Source organism: Meles meles, chromosome 7 (genome assembly GCF_922984935.1).
Source record: "Meles meles chromosome 7, mMelMel3.1 paternal haplotype, whole genome shotgun sequence".
NCBI classification, from domain to species: Eukaryota; Metazoa; Chordata; class Mammalia; order Carnivora; family Mustelidae; genus Meles; species Meles meles.
In genome coordinates this window covers 103,466,324-103,482,681 of record NC_060072.1, presented here as the reverse complement: position 1 = coordinate 103,482,681, position 16,358 = coordinate 103,466,324, and the positions used below count along the sequence as shown (strand labels likewise).

At 39.6% G+C, this 16,358-nt stretch overlaps 1 protein-coding gene across 3 annotated transcripts in view; it reads right to left on the bottom strand.

The window, feature by feature from the left end:
- The window catches only part of SRGAP1 (SLIT-ROBO Rho GTPase activating protein 1), a 275,341-nt gene that overhangs the window by 115,449 nt on the left and 143,534 nt on the right, over window positions 1-16,358 (bottom strand). For all 3 annotated transcript variants that reach the window (XR_006819647.1, XM_046012397.1, XM_046012398.1), the window contains exon 3: window positions 14,118-14,280. Coding sequence is in view for 2 of the 3 variants with exons in the window: in XM_046012397.1 (XP_045868353.1) it covers window positions 14,118-14,280 (163 nt within the window). In the remaining variant the exon portion in view is untranslated. The remainder of the gene's footprint in view (window positions 1-14,117; window positions 14,281-16,358) is intronic.

Sequence of the window (16,358 nt, the reverse complement as noted above, 5' to 3'; positions counted from 1 at the left end):
TGGCCTTACAGTCTAGTGACTGAGATAAACACAACCATTTCAATCCAGTCTGATTTATGCTTATTCAAATAATCTGAACCAAGTAAAATCTCTACATACAAATCTTGAACCAAACTCAAAATGTAATAAACTAATCAATTTTCAAGAATATAACCTAGGGGCCCCTGAGTGGCTCAATCGGTTAGGCGTCTGCCTTTCAGGTCATGGTCTTGGGGTCCTGGGATGGAGCCTTATGTTGGGCTCCCTGTTCAGCAGGGAGTCTGCTTCTCCTTCTCTTTCTGTCCCTCCCCCCTCTCTGCTTGTGCTCTCTCTCTCTCTCAGATAAATAAAATATTAAAAAAAAAAAGAATTTAAATCAGAATCTTCCTTATTGCTCTATATTTAGCCTAATACTAATAGTATCATCTTAGAACTACAAGTGGTTAGTTGGTCTATAGAATTAGCCATCTATTTACGTAAAGGATGGAAAAAGAAAAATATTCCCACAGGTAAGTGTCCTTTCATCAAGGACTTGGCTCCTTGAATACAACCAGGGAAATTTAGCAAACATTTGTGGCTAGTGGGCAAATGTACATGGGATGACAGCCTACCTGAAAGGGGGAAAAAAAAACCCCTGTAACTTTCAATATGGTCTAGGGTCAGACTATTTAAATATCTTTTACTTCTCTGAGCGGTTTCCTCATCCGTAAAATAGAGAATATTACAATATCCAATTGACCCCAGAACAATGCGAGTTTGAACTACACGGACCCACTTATATGTGAGGCTTTTTCAAAAAACAGCTGTACAAAAACAGTACAGTACTGTAAGTGCATTTTCTCTCCCTTATGACTTTCTTAATAACATTTTAGTTTCTCAAGCTCACTTTATTGTAAGAGCATAGTAAATTATACATATAAAATATGTGTTAATTGGCTGTTTATGTTCTTGGTAATGCTTCCAGTCAACATCTGGTTACTGGTAGTTAAGTTTTAGGAGATTCAAAAGTTATATGCAGATTTTCATCTGTGTAGGGGGTTGGCTCCCCTAATCCTCACGTTGTTCAAGAGTCAACTGTTACTCCCTAGGGTTCTTACAAGAATTAAAGGAGATGCCATTGTTTGTGCCCAGCAGAGTATCTGGCACATTTGCAGAACTCTATAAATGAAGGTTCTGCCATAACGATGCTCTGTCACATGCAGTGTCACATCCTTGTCTCATCTCATGAAGTCACCCTCCATTTTCCTAAATGCTGACACAAGTGTATTCATAGCGACTTTCAACGTGGTAGCCTCAGATGGTCACTTCAACATAATTCAAGACTTTCTTTCTAGAATGCTTAAATTCTGTTTGCGGTACCATAGCAAGGAAGATGAAGTCCATTCCAAAGCTACAACAGAGCAAAATGCCATGGGGCTCCCCCTTGTCGGTAACAGACTGCGATAACTGTTGGAATGTCTTCCCTAGGCTAAGGAACTTGTCTCCCCTCGTGTTTTATCAGTTGGTCTTAACTCCTATAGACTTATAGAGCTAGTTAATGTAAGCTATCTTCTATAGGACAGGTCTTCAAATACGCAAAGACGGCTACTTTGTCCTAGCTAAGGCTTAAGTACTTTCCTTGTACTAAACATTCCCAGTGTATTTATTCCTTATGTGACACAGTTTAAAGAAATCAGCATTCTCCCTGCACGCCCTTCTCTCCCCGATTATTACTGTCCTGCAGCTAGTGGTATCAAAGACACTTCCTTTATACTTCAAGGGGTGGAGGCTAAAATCTTGAAAGGATTTCCCCCACCCCTGTGACTGTTGCCCTGTTTTGTGGAAGCAGTCCAAACCCATCTACATGGTTACAATAAGCCCAGGAATCTTGGAATCACTGCTAGATTCTTTCCCTTTTCCAATAGGGTGAAGAGCAATCAGATAAAAGAGGAGAAGCCTTAAGAAAACCTGATTAGGGGGCACCTGGGTGGCTCAGTGGGTTAAGCCTCTGCCTTCGGCTCAGGTCATGGTCTCAGGGTCCTGGGATCGGGCCCCACATCAGGCTCTCTGCTAAGCAGGGAGCCTGCTTCCCCTCTCTCTCTCTCTGCCTGCCTCTCTGCCTACTTGTGATCTCTGTCAAATAAATAAATAAAATCTTTAAAAATAAAAAAAAGAAAACCTGATTAGGACAGACCTTTTATAAAACAACAGGAACAATAATGAAGCATTTAAATAATTCTCAATCTATGCAGATGCACACCTTCTGAAGATAGTATCATTACACATAAGAAACTACTCTCTGGTCGCAATTCATGACACAGCAGAAATGACCAGCCAGATGACTAATACAACAGCTTTCCCAAGACCAGTTTTTCATTCCAATTTACTCTTCACAAAGCTTTCAACAAACATAAGCTGATTATGTCATATCGCTGAGTAAAAGTCTCTCTTGGTTTCCTTGGTTGCTTAGATGACAAACCAGTTCCTCAAACTAAGAAAATCCTTGCACTTTCGCCCCTGCACCCCCACCAGATATGCTTTTCTAAATCTCAGATAGCTGTTAATCCACTGTGTATGCTTCACCATCTTACAGGCTACGATCCTAACCCTAGCCAGCTGTGTAGCTGTTGTGTGCTTTAGATTGGGGCAAAAACAAGGTGGCCTAATATATCTTTACAACTCACTACTGCTAAGAGTTAGACAGATGGCGATTCGGAGTCTTTTCTGGTTCCATACAAATTTGAGGACTGTTTGTTCCAGCACTTTGAAAAATGCCAATGGTATTTTGATCAGGATGGCATTCAAAGTATAGCTTGCTCTGGGCAGCATTTACATTTTTAACAATGTTTATTCTTCTGATCCATGAGCATGGAATATTTTTCCATCCTTTTGTGTCTTCTTCAATTTCTTTCACGAACGTTCTGCAGTTTCTCGAGTATAGATAACTTACCACTTTGATTAGGTTTATTCCAAGGTATCTTATGGTTCTTGGTGCTATTGTAAATAGAATCGATTCTCTAATTTCTCTTTCTACAATTTCATTGTTAGTGTATAAGAGAGCAACTGATTTCGGTGCATTGATTTTGTATCCTGCCACATTACTGAATGGCTGTATGAGTTCTAGTAATTTGGGGGTGGAGTCTTTTGGATTTCCCACATAAAGAATCATGTCATCTGCGAAGAGAGAAAGTTTGACTTCTTCTCTGCCAATTTGAATACTTTTATTTCTTTTTGTTGTCTGACTGCTGTAGCTAGGACTTCTAGTACTATGTTGAACAAGAGTGGCAAGAGTGGGCATCCTTGTTGTGTTCCTGATCTTAATGGAAAGGCTCTTAGCTTTTCCCTGCTAAGAATGATATTTACTATGGGTTTTTATGGTGAATAACATAATAATAAAAAAAATTAACATCTAAAAAAAAAAAAGAGTTAGCTAGATGGGGCCACCAAGAGTCCCACCTACAATCGTCTTCCCCTACCACCATTTCCTAGATCAGAACCTCAGGACCTTGTTCTTTGCTGTTCTCTCTGTATAAAAGAATGCACTTGTCCTAATTCCTCTGTAAAACCTCATTAAGTTTAAGATGATGATCAAATGCCACTCTCTTTGTGAAATCTTTCTCCATTTTCCTAGGCAGTATGCCTTACAATCCCCTCTGTGCTCTTGTGGTCTAAGGTCCTTTTTCTGTAAGAGCAGTTACTGATTTATAACGTAATTTTTATCTCTATGCTTCCTTTCCTTATTAGATTATGAGCTCCTCTGGTGTACTGAGGATTTGTGTCTTACTCACATTTGTAACCTCAGAACCTACCATTGTGCTTGTCGCACAAGGATAATACACATCTGTTGAATGAATAATAAAATAGAGTCTCTGCTTTGTTTTGAAAAGGAAAGCTGATTTCAGTAAAGTTTCAAAAAAAAAAAAAAAGAAAGGAGAAAGAAAACTAGAAGTTACAATGGATTTGTCATAACTGTTCAGTGGAATTATGAGACCTTGAAAAATAATAAAAATATTATTTTAGTAGACCCCTGCTATCTCCATCTTAAGAACCAAGGAGGTGAAATTTTTATGGGCATGCTTATTCAAACCAGTGCACTAAGCCAATTATGATTCTATGGTCACTTAAAACTATCAAAGTTTAGAAAATAAAATAGTGCATGTATTTACAAACTATCAATTATTAAACATTACTATTTTTTCCCAATCTAAATAGTTCACATATTCACCTTCAACATTTTTTGTTTTCATAACTTTCTAGGTTCATCTGACAATGTATTTAGGTGGCAAAATTTCTGCTTGACTCTATTTAATTGTTTCTCTAATAATGAGTAATTTTTTTCCATTGACATCAATCTGACAGCCATAGTTCTGTTTTCAAATGCGTATTTTTGGGTTGCTATAATTCAGGTATCACCAGTGTTTCTTAATTCAAATATTTACTCTATGTGCAATATCCCCCAATATGGCATTTCCTACAGCTGCTAGAAATCTTCTAGAAACCTACCATGTGAAATTAAACATAGTCTTCAAATGGTAAGAAGCTTTGGCTAGCGACCAGAATACTGTTTTCAGGTTGCTTTAGACTTTGTTGATCTCAACTGCAGACACCTCGACATATGGTAAGAATGTTCTCTCCTCATCAGTTCTTTACTTAAGGCTGCAATTTCCTTCTGGGATGAGAAGAATGGTAAGGATTCAGAACCATAGGGCTGCTGATCTTTATAAGTAACTGACTGGTATTTCTGAATGCTATTTTTTTACCCCTCTTTATGGGAGGTGAGACGCTGGGTACCTTTTGACCTACTCCACGTTTGTTCATTTAATCTATAGTTGTAAACCTGAAATTGAAAAATCAAACTGGAACATTTCTTTTAAAAAAAAAATGTGCTTGGGAGAATGGAGAACTCAGTAAGAATCAATTGTTCTCAACTCGAGCCAGCTCCTCCTGCCCAGGGACATTTGGTAATATCTGAAAACACTTTTGGTTGTCACAAATGGTAAGGTGCTACTGGCATGTAGTGCATAGGGAAATCTAGTCATTCAATTCTTGTTCTCCCATAAATAAGATCTCATTTTTTCCTCTGGCTGCTTCTAATATTTTTTTCCCTTGGTTTTCAGTTTGATTATGATGTATCTGGGTACTGAGTTTTAAAGATTCATCCTTTTGATGATACCTTGAAAGTTCTCTTGCAATTATTATTTCAAATGCTTTTTCTGCATAAACTCCTTTTCCTCTCCTTTAGGGACTCTGCTGTCTGCTGATACAAATGTCAGATGGTTGGTATTGTCCCAAAGGTCCATGAAGCACTGATCTTCCCCTGCCCCAATTTTTTCCTTGTTGTTCAGACTGGACAACTTCTATGAATTTGTCTTCAAGATGAACAGAAATTAATATGACTCTTCCCTCTGTTACCTCCATTCTGCTATTGAATCAATTTAGTGATTTCTTAAAATTTTGGTTACTTTCTATCTTTCCCTTCACTTCAAGAATGGTTGCTCTTACTTCTTGAAACATTTTTATCATGATTTCTTTAAAAGTCTTTGGTAGATAATTCCAACATCTGCATCAATTCAGAATCATCTGTTGATTATCTTTTCCCATGCAGTTTTCCTGGTTCTTTACATGCTGAGTAAATTTGGACTGTATTCCAGATATTCTGAATATTATGTTACGAGATCTGGAGTCTTATTTAAACCATATGGAAAATGTTCTTATTTTTCTTTTATCAGGAAATCAACCTTGTTGGGATTCAGAATGCAAATTCTGACCAGCCTTCTATAGGTTGTGGTTTCAATGTCAGTTCTGTTACAAAGATGTTGAAAACATGTGTCCTGTCCATGTGCCATCCGGTGTTCAGTCTGGAAGCCAGACAGTGGTCTATCCCTTGGCTCAGTTCTCCAAATCTTTGGTAGGTATACTGCTTAAAATCAGACCTAAGCATATCCAGCGCAGGGGTAAGCTGAGGAGTTCATAAAGAACTTCATGGGGGACACCTGGCTGGCTCAGTTGGTGGAGTGTATGACTCTTGATCTTGGGGTTGTGAGTTAGAGCCCCACACTGCATGTAGAGAGTGCTAGAAAATGAGATCTTTTAAAAAAGGAGGACTTCATGCCACTGTTCTTTTAATCTTCACCGCCTCTGTCATCTCCCTGGTGCTTTTTCGTTCCTTGGGTCACCCCTTCTGAGACCTCTGACCAGAAAGCTTGTACTTCAGTTCTCCCACTCTGCCACAAACTTCCCATGTGATTTTCCTCTGATTTCTCGCTCTTGGGAAGTAGACCGCACACAAGTGTTGCTTAAATCTAGCTGTCGATACTGGATCTCGTTGAAATGCCTTGACATTTCTGTTATGTAGGTGACACTCATCTCTGGTTTCTAGTATAAATGTGAATATTCATTATTTATTCATTTGATAAATACTAACTGAGCACCTGCTATGTGCTAGTCAGTGTTTCATGAATGATACAAGGACACTTGCCTCAGGAACTTACATTTAAATCAAGAGGAAATGAAGTGAATACATATTAAGTAAACATATAGTATGTCAGAAAGAGATAAGTGCTTCAGAGAAAAATATAGTGCGAGGAGGGAGGTGGGGGTGCAGACTGTCACTCAGAATCAGATGGGAGCCAAGAGAGTGAGGAAAGAAGTAATGAGATCTGCTTGAAGGTAAAAGGATTGTAATATTTTTCCTAGTTATGTATTGGATCAGTCATTTCTAAGATAATTTGGAAGGTAAGACAGTTAGTTGGGGGTCCATGTACAACCTGCCACCTTGCTCAGAAGTTCCCTGGTATTATGTCTCTTCATTTTATTTTTTATTTATTTAAAAGATTTTATTTATGTATTTGGTAGAGAGACAGCAAGAGAGGGAACACAAGCAGGGGGAGTGGAAGCGGGAGAAGCAGGCTTCCCGCCAAGCAGGGAGCCCAACGTGGGACTTGATCCCAAAACTCTGGGATCACGACCCGAGCCAAAGGCAGATGCTTAATGACTGAGCCACCCAGGCACCCATGTCTCTTCATTTTAATCATTTGAATTCCATATGTTCAACGCACAAATTTCAAGTGTGCCTGAAGAACAGGCCAACTCTTCATTAACAAACAGCCTTTGGAGTGGAATTAGTTACTGTTTATATATCCCCACTTTTTTCTTTTCTTTTCTTTTTTTTTTTAAACAGTAAACACTGACTCATGTACTCTGGGCCAAGTTTCCTTAAGTTTTAGTTTACAATAATTCTTTTCTCGTGTGTCTTATAAAATAGGTTCATTGTACAAAAATCAGAAATCACAGATAAGCAAAGAGAAGGAAAAAAGGTAACTTAGAAATATTCATTTAAAACAATTTTGGTCTACACACTCCCAGTTTTTTTTTTTTTTTAACCACAAGTAAGTTTCAAGGGCTTTTTCAGCAACTGTTCTCAATGTAAGTATGGGCTCAGCCTCTAACTCGAGAGCACCAAGACCACCACACCCTGCTGCACGACAGAATGTCCAAGGTTGCTCACGTCATGTTTTGAATTCTGTCACTTTCCAAGGAGACATACGTGGATCACCTGTTTAGTGTCCTCTTTAAAAATCTTTAATAAAGCTTCTGAATTTATGGCGAGTGCTCTTATCTAGTAACTCACATGCTAAATTTATAGCCAGGCCAACCACACACGTCCTTTTAATAAAGGCGACGAGGTCAATGCACTCCAGCACTGACAACTGCTAATTTTAAGTACTCTGTGCTAGCCACACCAATAAGCAACTTGTAAGTTGCTTATAATTAAAATTAAAAACATCTTCTATATTTCAGAAAATTCTATCATTGTAAGACATCAGTTTAATTCTGACTTATTTCCAGAAAAATGAGCTAGCTATAGTTAATAAAACTCAAGAGAACCAGACAGTAGTGTCTGCTTGAACTATTCACACTTATTTGTCCTGGTCCCATCAATAATTAAACTGCCCCCTGATGCCATGAGCATACCATTTAATTCTTCTGCTACACCGCACTGAAATGCTCTGAAAAAAGTTCCTCTTGTTATATTATTTACTACCACTGCATCAGCATCCTAAATTACATGTGGTAGCTCTCTGCTAATAAAACAGGAAATTTATTTTTCAGGAAATGGATTACTCATTGGTAAATCACAGCGACGACCATCTTTACTCCAAAAAGGGGAAAGATAGAAATTTTATCCAAAGCATGACATTCTAATACCACTCTCTGACCGAATAATTCTACTCCAAGGAACACAGCATAAGAAAAAACACCATAGATGTGCAGAAGTTTGAAGTGTCCAACGACAGGAAAAGAACATGGCCATGCAGAGAGTGAAACACTATGTAGGCATGAAGTATCCTGTTTTAAAAGATTATTTCCAGACATGGGAAATGCTAACAAACTTTACATGAAAAAGACAAGGTCCCAAGCTATATCCAACAAACTCTCAAATTTTGTAAAAATACACACATATGTATGTTTGTATACTACACAAATATGTTTCTATATGCGAATACTGAAAAAATACAGCCCAAGATATCAATCACAGGTAGTGTTAATATGGAGAATTTTTTCCATTTCTTAATGTTTTCTAAATTTCTACAATGAATATATATTTTTATATTAAAAAAGAGACTCATATACAGATGGGTGGTTTTCAGATTTTTAAAAAACTTATGGAACTTTTCTTTAAAAAAGGTTAGAGTGTTAGAGATGTGTTGGAGACTGGTATCTTTTATTGACATATTAATGTCTCTGAATGTTTTCAATGGTCTAATTGAAAATGCAACATTTTTTCCCTAGGAAATGTTTTTGTTTTCTTTCTTTTCATACTGGGGTATTTAAGTAGAATAGGATTTGGCCTTGACCAAAATAGAAAATGACTACAAATTTTCAAATTTTACTAGTAATCTCTCCTTCCTTCAGGTTGGGCCACACAATCAACGATACCCAAAAGTAGGTTAATTTAATTCCTGTGAGTCTGAATCAGATAACCTACAGCATTTATGCCAAAATGAAGAAATTCTCAGTGGCCTGGAACCAGTCTCTGCTGCTTTGAAACCCTGCCTATAACTGGATGATGGACAGATTTTACTGCCTCCCCCAAAACTGTCATTCTTCAGGATTTTCATAAGAAATGAATATACTGGGCCAAGACTAGAGTGTCCCAGTTCTACGAAGTGTCTTACCTATGCACTGAATAACATCTCCAGTTACCACAGTACCAACAGAGCCACAGTAACTATGAGCTAAGACATGTGGGCAAAGACAAAATACCTACCCACCAGCCTGGCTCTACAATTTATATCTTTGAGTCTTTTATTTCCTCCTCTGTGAAATGTGAATTATAATACCTGTTCACGGGCAGCACATGTGAGCAAATGTCTGAAAAATGCAGAGCACAGTGCTTGGTGCACAGTTAAAATTAAGTAAGTGGTAGTAGTATACAGAAGTCATTATAGAAATAAACTGATACTTGATGCATATTTATGCAAACCAAAGAAGGACAAAAACATGAATACTTTGGAAACAATCCATGGGGAAATGACAGAGTTGAAGATCATTTAAAACACACCAAAATAAGGTGCCTGGGTGGCTCAGTAGGTTAAAGCCTCTGCCTTTGGCTCAGGTCATGATCCCAGGGTCCTAGGATCGAGTCCCGCATCGGGCACTCTGCTCAGTAGGGAGCCTCTTCTCCGTCTCTCTCTGCCTGCCTCTTTGCCTACTTGTGATCTCTCTCTGTCAAATAAATAAATAAAATCTTAAAAAAAACAAAAACACCAAGATAATTTAGCATATTCAATGGCTACCATTTTACTGGGCTCCCTTTAAATGATACACTTCTTTTAACATTCTTAAAATTGGGAAATAAGATCATGTGATAAGGTGCTTAAATAAAGTGATTACTGCAAGCTGGCTGTGTCCTTTCCTGCACTTCTGCCTGCTGGCATTAATTACATTGTTCTGTGCGGCATATGAGCCGCACATTTTCTGGCTACAGTACCCAAGCAGATGCAGGACGCTCTCTTTCAGCCTGAGTAATGGAAAGAAGGCAGCAAAATCTCATCACCTTGGGAGGCACAGCTGGAGAACAGAGAAAGAAACCTCCTGTTCTTCGGGAAAGAAACAAGGGCTGATAATGACACAAACCCACGTGTACAAGGAGGCTCCAATTCCCAACTTCCTCCTAAAAAGGCCTCAGTGAAGCCTCAAAGTTAAGACTCTCCATTGGAAACACCTGGGGGTGGGTATTTCGGAGGCCCAGAGTGGAGGTGAGGGGTTGTTGAACAACACAGGTATATACTGGGTTATTCCCCGATTTCCCATTCACTGAGGAAATGTAAGAACCAAAATTTTAATCTGGCTACAATCAAGGACACTGGGAGGACACTTCCCAGAGTGTGCTTAAAAAATATGGTTTGGAAGATCCTAGGAAGTGATAAACCAACAATATGCAATGATCTGGATGGGGTCATCACATATATTCTCCTTAGAATGAGGACACACTGATTATAATGGCTTGAGGAAACATTTAGTATAATGGTACAGAATAAGGGTTTATAATACAGACTATAGTAAAGATAATAGTTAAAAATTACCTAGGAAGTCCAGACACCTGGCTAAGTGGTTTCTCATGGATGACTCATGAATCCTCCATACAATTACCCAAAATAGGTCACTATACCTACTTTATGGATGCAGAAACGAAGACCTGAAATGTTTACAAATACTCCCAAGTCCACACAGGTCGTGCTAGTGACAAAGCCAAGAATCATGACTGAAAGTATCTGATTTCAGAGCCTAAAAGATGAACTACTACATGAAATTCTGACCAACAGGGTTCATTTACAGTTTGAGAGGCTTAAATCTGAAATAATCAATATATGAGTAATTGAATATTGTTTTTTTAAAACAGTTTTCACCATTTCTACCTGCTGAAAATCACAACTATTTCTGATGTGATTAAAATTTAAGTTTTTTAAAGCTATTCCTTATACCTATGCATGGAATTAGACAGATATTTTTCTAAGTATCTTCCTGATTGTTATGTCCATTTGGGCACAAAAACATTCCTAGAATTACCTGCTCCAGACTCTTTATTTGACAGAACAGTTTGGGTAAAAGGATTTTCTACTGCTGGCTAGACAGAATACAATACAGCTGTGTAAGAGGCAGAACCTGTCAGGTACCCAGCATTTATCTCACTTGATCTCCATACAGACATAGGGATACTTTTAAAAAATGAGGAAGTCTCAAAATCCTCTCCCAAAAAAAGACAAGCATTGTGCTAAGGACTCCATAATAGTTCTAAAGGTCACTTCAGACTAGCTCTGATGATTTCTTTCCATTCTGATAGAAAATACGCTTCTGGAACCATCATAATGGAAGAAGAGCTGGACTGAAGAGAAAGGTTTGGTAATGAAAAAAAGAAAAAAAAATAATGGGCAGAAGAGACTAGTCTTGCTTTTTAATCTAAAGGGACCTAAAGTTCTCCGGACTTGATAGGTATGGATTTAGCTTCCTGTTCTTTGAGATGACAAATGTGTCCTAGCGGGCTGGTTTGGCTTCTCAATAAGCTCCAATCTTTCCCTTTTGCCTTCTTCCTCTTATACTTTCTTTTTCCGGCAACAATATGTGGAAAAGTGTGGGATGTAGTGTTCTGGGTTTGCTTGAGAAAGGTAGAATTCGACACCTGTAATTGTAATGACTGTTAACTCTCCAGCTGGTCAGCAATGGTTAGAAGACTGTTTACCCCACTAAATGCCAAAGCAACCACTAGTCCCCTATAAACAGCATCCCAAGAATTAGACTTCTTCTGAGTCCCAGGAAATCTGGAAGGAAGAAAACTTCTAGGTAGCAAACAGGCAGCGTGTGTGTGTGTGTGTGTGTGTGTATGTACACACACACACTTGTGTGTTTACTGTACATTCCCCAGACTCTTTAAGAGCCAAGAGCTTATTTCCCCAACAACTGGGAATATCGGCTGGTGAAACTCACAGCTGATCCCTCTCTGAGAATTGTCCTTGGGAGCGACCCTCCACCAAAAGGAGCTGCTTCACCCTAACACTACTTAGACCCTCCCCAAGGGTAGCTCAAATCCAATGACTGCAAAACAAAGGCGAGGCCTCCTCATCTGGACAGGACACAATTCCAAAGGACCATTCTAGCTCCAGAGCAGTCCAAGGTTCAGCTTCTCTCCCTCTGCCCCACCTGCCTTACCCACCCCCTGCAAGAGTGGAGCGCACTCTTTGAATCTCTTGAATCATCTCCCAAGATCGCAAAGCAAGGAAGCCAGAAGAGCTGGCATTCAACCCCAAATCTCTTTGACTCTGTGTCCCAGGTTTCTACCAACTGTATCAAGCCCTGGACTTTTATTTGCAAAATACAAATCCTCACATCTTGGTAAGACATACAAAGCCCCTTTCTATAACAACCATCCTTCCTAGCCTCACATCCCAGCACTCAACTCCCACGTGACCCTGGCCCAGGGACATCAAACCCTTTCCTGAACACACCATATTAGTGCTTTCCCTGGAACAGTTGTCTTTGCTGCTTGATGACCACCTCCTTCTCCTACAGGTCTCACTCCAATCCTCCCTCTTCTGTGAAGAATTTCCTGACCCCTCCAAAAAGGTTAAGATCTTCAGCTCTGAGCTCCCACAGCAGGTTGTGTGTCCCTTTAGCTTGGTAAATGCTAATTACTATAATGAGTTCCATGCAAGCAGGGACGTGTCTTTTAACTCTGCTTCCCCAGGCATTTTAAAGATGTTCTGTTGAATAGATACATAAATGAATTCAACTGAGGTGCTGGCTGAGACGCCTTGGCTGAATGGAGGCCAGCCTTCCCACGCCTAGAAGCATCACATAGCACCATCCAAATTTGGATAGAACGTGACCTTCTTGAGCATGAGGACTGGTTTTTCATCCTCTGTGTAGCCTTTCCAAGACGTAACACCATCTCCTAATCATAGATGTTCAAAAACCCCAATGAACTAAATGAGGCTTTGGCCGAAAGGGCTGACATCTGAGAAAATCATTGTCATGGTTCTATAAACTATTTTTCAAATTTCTAGTTTTTAAGATACATTGGGCATTTCTCTACCTGTTCTTGTCTTAATAGGTTCTTTCAAATTGTTTTAAGTTCCTCCTTTGTTTGAAACATTTATATTTTTTTCCTATTTCACATAGCAAAAGAGGACCTGGAGTTTGCTAAATTCTGTTTCTGGGTCAGAAAGAGAACCCAACGTGGACACATCAAACACAGCTGAGAGGTTTTCCAGCTGGCAGGCCTAACACTACATCTTTGTTTCCAAGGGCCCCTTTGAAACATAAATATGTCATTAATCTACAAGGTAGGGCTCCCCCCCCACTTTCTGAAACTAATGTTTACTTCCTGACCAGAGTAATTATGGGTATAGGCACCACATGCTACTAGCACAAAGCTGAGGATAGGTGGGGAGAACCCTTGTCCTATAAACATAAAAACTGAAAGCCAGTCTTACTGGGCATGTAGCTGCATTCCCCACAACAGGATATGGTCCAATTCTGTGACTGTTCTCAACAAAATAAAATTACTGAGAGCTGGCTGAGAGTAGTAACAATGATAAGAAGGCTTAAAAGCCCAGCTCCTATTTTGTAAATGGATTTGGGAAGGCGGAAGCTCTCTGGCATGTAAGAGCCTGAATTTTCTGTGCCCTCTGGGATTGTCTTCATGTCATCCTCTCACCACCTCCACTGCTAGTCTGCTGAGAGCAAAGAAAAAAACCATGATAACATTTTCCCAAGAGAGCAACGCATCTGGTTATCCTGTCCTTCACAAGTGTCTGATCATGTGTAAGCCCCAAACACAGACTCTAAGGCTTTTCCCCTTTGGTTTGATTTTTCACAACTGCAGGCAATGCGTTCCTAAGGACAGACGGGCAATCTGCAGGTACATCTCATTTCACAATTTTGCTCACATTGTTCAGGTCACAGATTCAGCAATTTACAACTCTGTATGTATGCCTGCTCAGGCTAAACTTTTTATTCTGTGTCTTTAAAATATTCCTTCTTTTAGCTAAAACTCATGGAGTACAATTAAGGAACGAAGCCACCAGACCCTTCTCAGTCGTGCTTAGGGGCACAGGTTATGGGAAAGTACACTGCGGCAGGACTGAGATGGAAAGTACCTTTTTAAACATCCTGGTCGAGTCCTCACTTATCTGCATGAACCGCATAATCACATTGTTCAGGTAGATGTCACTCAAGGTTGCATGGTCTTTGCTCTCTCTTCTCACTTGGTTCAGAAGCAGATACCAGCAGTTCACTGGAGACAACAAGTTCTGGTCTTTCCTGAGAAGTGAAAAAAAAAAAAAAAATGGCATTACCATCAATTTCGAAGCTGTCCCAAGCAGCTGAGGGAAGTCACCAAGGCACATGAGGAGCCACAACAGATGGGTATTGTCGCTCTTCTTCCTACTCTGGGTGTTGCTCAGAGAGGGCTACTCAGCAGACAGCAGAAGAGCCTTCCACGCTGTGATGGCTGAAAGCTAGCAATTCCCTAGTCTCGGACGGAAAAAATTGGACCAAGAACACCAGTCAAAACCCATACTCCTGACATGGACCAATGGGACCCTAATATACACAGTCATCAGGCAGGCTTTCAGCTTTAAACACCCCATTGTGAAGAAAGTAGTTTACATTTACATAAAAATCTACTGACTATTGTCTCACAGTCTGTGGTTTGCCGCTACACACAAAGTCTGCTTTGAACGTCCAGTCTGCTGCTGGAAAAGAGATTTGGCTAGGTATGCTTTCCATGGAACATACATTTGAGGATTATTTATTAGTCCCCTGATACATAAACACCAGCTTCCCAAAACGTGTTCCTGGGAATTACAACTTGACAACATTTTTGGGAGGCTCGTGAACAGAACCAAGAAGTTTACTGGCTTATAACCTGTCACTAAACTATTTCACATTTGTAAACACACTTTGTTTTATTCTAATATTTTTATTTTAATTCATCTTTTTTTTTTTTTAAAGATTTTTTATTTATTTGACAGACAGAAATCACAAGTAGGCAGAGAGGCAGGCACAGAGAGAGGGGGAGGCAGGCTCCCTGCCGAGCAGAGAGCCCGATGCAGGGCTTGATCCCAGGACCCTGGGATCATGACCTGAGCCGAAGGCAGAGGCTTTAACCCACTGAGCCACCCAGGCGCCTCTTAATTCATCTTTTTAAGTAGGCTCTACACCCAGCGTGGGGCTCGAACTCATGACCCCAGGATCAAGAGCAGCAATGCTCTACCAATGGAGCCAGCCAGGTGCTCCTACCTTGTTTTATTCTAGATAATAAACCTAAAAGTGAATATAAACCACAAAAGACGACTTGTAAAAAATCTTAAAGAAAACCTCCAAACAAAACCAGTAACTAACTGGGATGTTACTATTTCAAAAAAAAAAAAAAAAGGAAAAAGTATAATGCTTTTTGTTTTTTGAAGTCTAACTGAAAAATGAAGAAAAGGCACCAGAGGCTTAAGCTAACTCAGGGACACTAGAGCCATCTGTAGCAGACATGTTATTCTACGACTCACGATCATTTATGACTCTGAATATTAATTAAGTTAGGAAAGAAATCATTAAGTCAGCTCTTTCTGCCTATATGTTCCTCAGATTCAGAATTTGACACTGAATCAAGTCCAAACGCTCTACAGAAGGAAGAGGAAGTAGAGGACGGAAGTGGAAGCAGGAACAGGTGCAGGGGGAAGTCCTCTTCCGGGGTCCTAGCCCTGGCTCACACTAGAAAAGCCTCCTGGCACAACAGAACTACAGCCCCAACCTAGGGAAGTCCTTTTTTTCTCAAAGCCATCAAGCAAGGGGCACTGGTTCTATGACAGACAACAGCCTTTCTATTGACATTCTCTATCCAGTCAGCCTGAGAGATAAAGATCACCTTGTTATACTGACTTTTACGTGTGTCCTTTATGCTGAAGTAACCCATATTCTTTGAGAACATTTCTTACTTTGACAACATCTCCTACGTCTTTGTATCCTGAGTGCCTTCCCCATGGTAAGCATTAAATAAACGTTATTTCACTCACTGAATAAACACATAATATTGCCTTAATAAGTGATAACAATACCAAAATACCAGTATCAATATTGTCGGGCACGGATCAGCTACTCTAAGGAATACTACACAAAGCACAGAATACGGATCTGTACTGTTCGAGTTCAAGTCCCTGAGCTACACTTACTAGCTACGTGATCTTGGCCAAATTATTTAAGTTTTTCTCTGCGTCTGTAACTTCATTTGGAGAGTGGGTAAAATAACAGTATTTATAAGATTCTTATGAGGATTATTTCAGTTAATATATGTATATTTTAATGCTTACTATAATACCTTAGATCCATAATAAGTGCTCTACAAA